The sequence below is a fragment of the Etheostoma spectabile genome, unplaced genomic scaffold, assembly GCF_008692095.1.
Source record: "Etheostoma spectabile isolate EspeVRDwgs_2016 unplaced genomic scaffold, UIUC_Espe_1.0 scaffold314, whole genome shotgun sequence".
NCBI lineage: Eukaryota > Metazoa > Chordata > Actinopteri > Perciformes > Percidae > Etheostoma > Etheostoma spectabile.
The window spans coordinates 398,677-401,678 of record NW_022605583.1 but is presented as its reverse complement, the minus strand read 5'-3'; the positions used below and the strand labels follow the sequence as shown (position 1 = coordinate 401,678).

Sequence of the window (3,002 nt, the reverse complement as noted above, 5' to 3'; positions counted from 1 at the left end):
CCAGGACCTTTTGTCCCCCCCCCCCTCCCCCCTTTATTTGCAGTCTGAACTGAACAACAATGAGAAATGCTGCTGGTTGGATTCCCTTCCAAAAGAGTAAGCACAATATGCAGAGGCCACTGCAGGCAGAGAGGCCGTGTGCAGGGGATTGATGGGATATTTGCTACCCTGTTACCCCCCCAACCCCCACCCCCGGCTGCCTGAATACAAACTGTGACTGAATGAATACACAGAGTTGTTCCATACACTCCCATCACACTGTGTGTGTGTGTGTGTGTGTGTGTGTGTGTTTCTGCTGCAGTCAATGAGTTTCAACAACAGTTGTCATGTTTTAATGTGGAGTTCTTGCTTTCAGTCGTTCCACAGATGTGTTGATAGTACATGTTATGTACAGTAAGCTGGGCTTAATTTCAGCTTATTGTAAAGTCAATCATCATTGAAACTTTCCGGTCGGCTGTAGTGTTGAGAAACCGGGATGCTGTCGTGTTATTACTGTGCATTTTTAAAAGAGGCATCATTTACCAAGGTCTCCCTGGCAGATGTCTGTCCTACTGGCTCCTCCAACAATGAACTGGGGGTTCTCACAGATTTCCTGTAGACAATGATAGGCAAACATAGTTAACAAATAATCAATCACATATCAGCTATTCATCTGACTTTGTGGGTCTCAGGATGGAGGTCTCGTATGCTTTTGATTTTGGCAAACACGGACTAGGGCGGGATTTCACTTCAAGGTAAAACCCAGGGATAGTGACACTGGCTGGCATTAAATGAATTCCGATCCCTGTGCGTAGGACTGATGGGGTGTGTTTGATTCCATCTGCATCTCCAGGTAAAATCCCACAGCAGCAGTTAGTTTCCACGCAGGTTCCATGTAGCCGTGTATCAAAAAAAATAACGTCCCACCTCCCACATGTGTGATCCATCCCCTCTTTATTTAACTTTGCAATCAACGTGCCTCTCTGTGTGCCAACCCCCCCCCCCCTCCTCTCCTCCTACCTTGGGCCTCTTCCAGACGATGTTCTTGACCTTGTTGGACTTGTGTCCGAGCTCCTTGAAGCCCAAAGACTCCACAGTGGCCGGGAAAGACTCATCCTCAAACAGGCCCTTCCTCTGAAGACATTCCTGTCTTAGGGTGTTGTAGTCCTGGCCGTTAAAGCGCTGGGGCTTGTTCAAAGATCCTTCCCCGTCTCTCCTCTCTCGCTCCCGGATCAACCGGTCACAGAAAAAGCCAGACGGTGTATAAGGCATCTCGTGTCAGCTTACTTTTTGTTTTGTTTTTTCCAAACTGGCTTTTTCCACTTGTACTAAAGTCTTACAAGCCTAAAAGCCCTGGCATAAATCCAAACAGCTGATGTCTGATTGGCTCTTCCTTTGCGTGACGTCCCCCTCCCCTTCGTCACACAGTATATGCAAAAGTTTGGTGTGAAAGACTCCACCTGCATTCACCTTTGCATTACCATGCACATACACACACATATGGACAGAAAAGTCACACATTACATACACGTCTGTTTGTTGCGTTCCCATTGGCTGAACTGAACAATGATCTCTCCCAGGCTGTGGTGCTCCGGTGCCATCATTGTTGGGTGACACAAAGGCCAGTGGGCCGCGCCAGAGGGCATGTAAAGAGTGGTCGGTGGATGCCCTGCCTCAGCAGAAGGCATTCAAGCCCTTTAAACCTGTTCTCAATGGAGCTCAGCATTGAGCAGTCTCAGCAGAACCAGAGAGGACTAACGCTACCAAGAGGAGTATCATCCCGTGTTTAGCAAAGTACCAATTCAATCTGATATTTTGGGTTATTGATAAACAGAGATGATCACCAATACCCGGCCCACCTGCTTCTCGTCATAGTTGTCAGATTTATCTATCATATAATCAAGCATATAATAAAACTAAAGGGAGACTTGGCATACAGCCCGATCCGGTTGGGGAGAGTTCTAGCCTGACCAGGCTTCTCTCTTTACCCTGTCTCTCTTGGTTTTGTTGTAATAGTTTTAGACAGCTGGGGACTTCCTTTGATACACTGAGCTCCTCTCTCCTCTATCTTCCTATCTTTTCATTTATGTGCATCCATGTCCCAGAAATGCGTGTTACTAACCTAGCTCTGGGGAGTCATTCCCCGGAGTCCTTATGTTCTTTTTTCCCCAGCATGTTCCCTCGGATCAGGGATGCTCCAAAATCATGGTAGCAGCTGTCGCCATGGTCCCGCTACACGTTCTGCGGTGCCAGGTTCATCTGCTACACTCTGCGGTGCCCAGCTACGTCCTGCTGTGCCTTGTAATGCCGCACAGTGCCCTGCTATACCATGAACTACTACAAAGAATTGCTACAAACTACTATTTTTTCAATTTTTGTTATTTCCACTTACCCCAACCGGCCCGTCAGACACCGCCTACCAAGAGCCTGGGTCCGACCGAGGTTTCTGCCTAAAAGGAAGTTTTTCCTCGCCACTGTCGCACTGTTGCTGGCTCTGGAAGAAACTACTAGAACTGTTGGGTCCTTGTAAATTCTGGAGTGTGGTCTAGACCTACTCTATCTGTAAAGTGTCTTGAGATAACTCTTGTTATGAATTGATACTATAAATAAAATTGAATTGAATTAGACTGGCAACGTGTGTACAGTCGCTCACCTTACAGTAAAAAACTCATAATCAACATTTTCCCCTCGGATATGAATGACATTCAGGTGGAGAAAAAACACAGGATACAATTCTGGGATTAAAGTAGACATAAACATACAAAAATACAGAACATTGATATTGGTTTTATTATATCTGATCTGCTGTTACTGTTGTTGTTCCTCAGCCTACCAAAAGGTCTCAGAGAATCCACATCTTAACCCTCGTGTTGACATCCCGTCAAAATTGAAAATCAACACTTTTGTTGACGCTTTCTATCAATGTTTTACATTTTTTCTTAAGTTTTTGTTCTTTTTTTCAATGTTTGTCAACTCATTTATAGGATATTATACCTAATGTTTGAGTTAGAAAAGCAGAAATT

The 3,002-nt window shown here is 45.3% G+C and overlaps 1 protein-coding gene across 2 annotated transcripts in view; it reads right to left on the bottom strand.

Moving 5' to 3' along the window:
- Window positions 1-1,803, bottom strand: part of capn3a (calpain 3a, (p94)) — a 24,260-nt gene extending 22,457 nt beyond the window's left edge. The window contains exons 1-2 of one of the 2 annotated variants that reach the window (XM_032511017.1): window positions 1,000-1,803; window positions 523-592 (exon numbers count right to left, since the gene is read on the bottom strand). In XM_032511017.1, coding sequence (XP_032366908.1) covers window positions 523-592; window positions 1,000-1,251 — 322 coding nt within the window. In that variant the 5' untranslated portion in view covers window positions 1,252-1,803. The remainder of the gene's footprint in view (window positions 1-522; window positions 593-999) is intronic. The other variant, XM_032511018.1, reaches the window with a different exon arrangement.
- Between the last annotated feature and the right edge of the window lie 1,199 nt (window positions 1,804-3,002).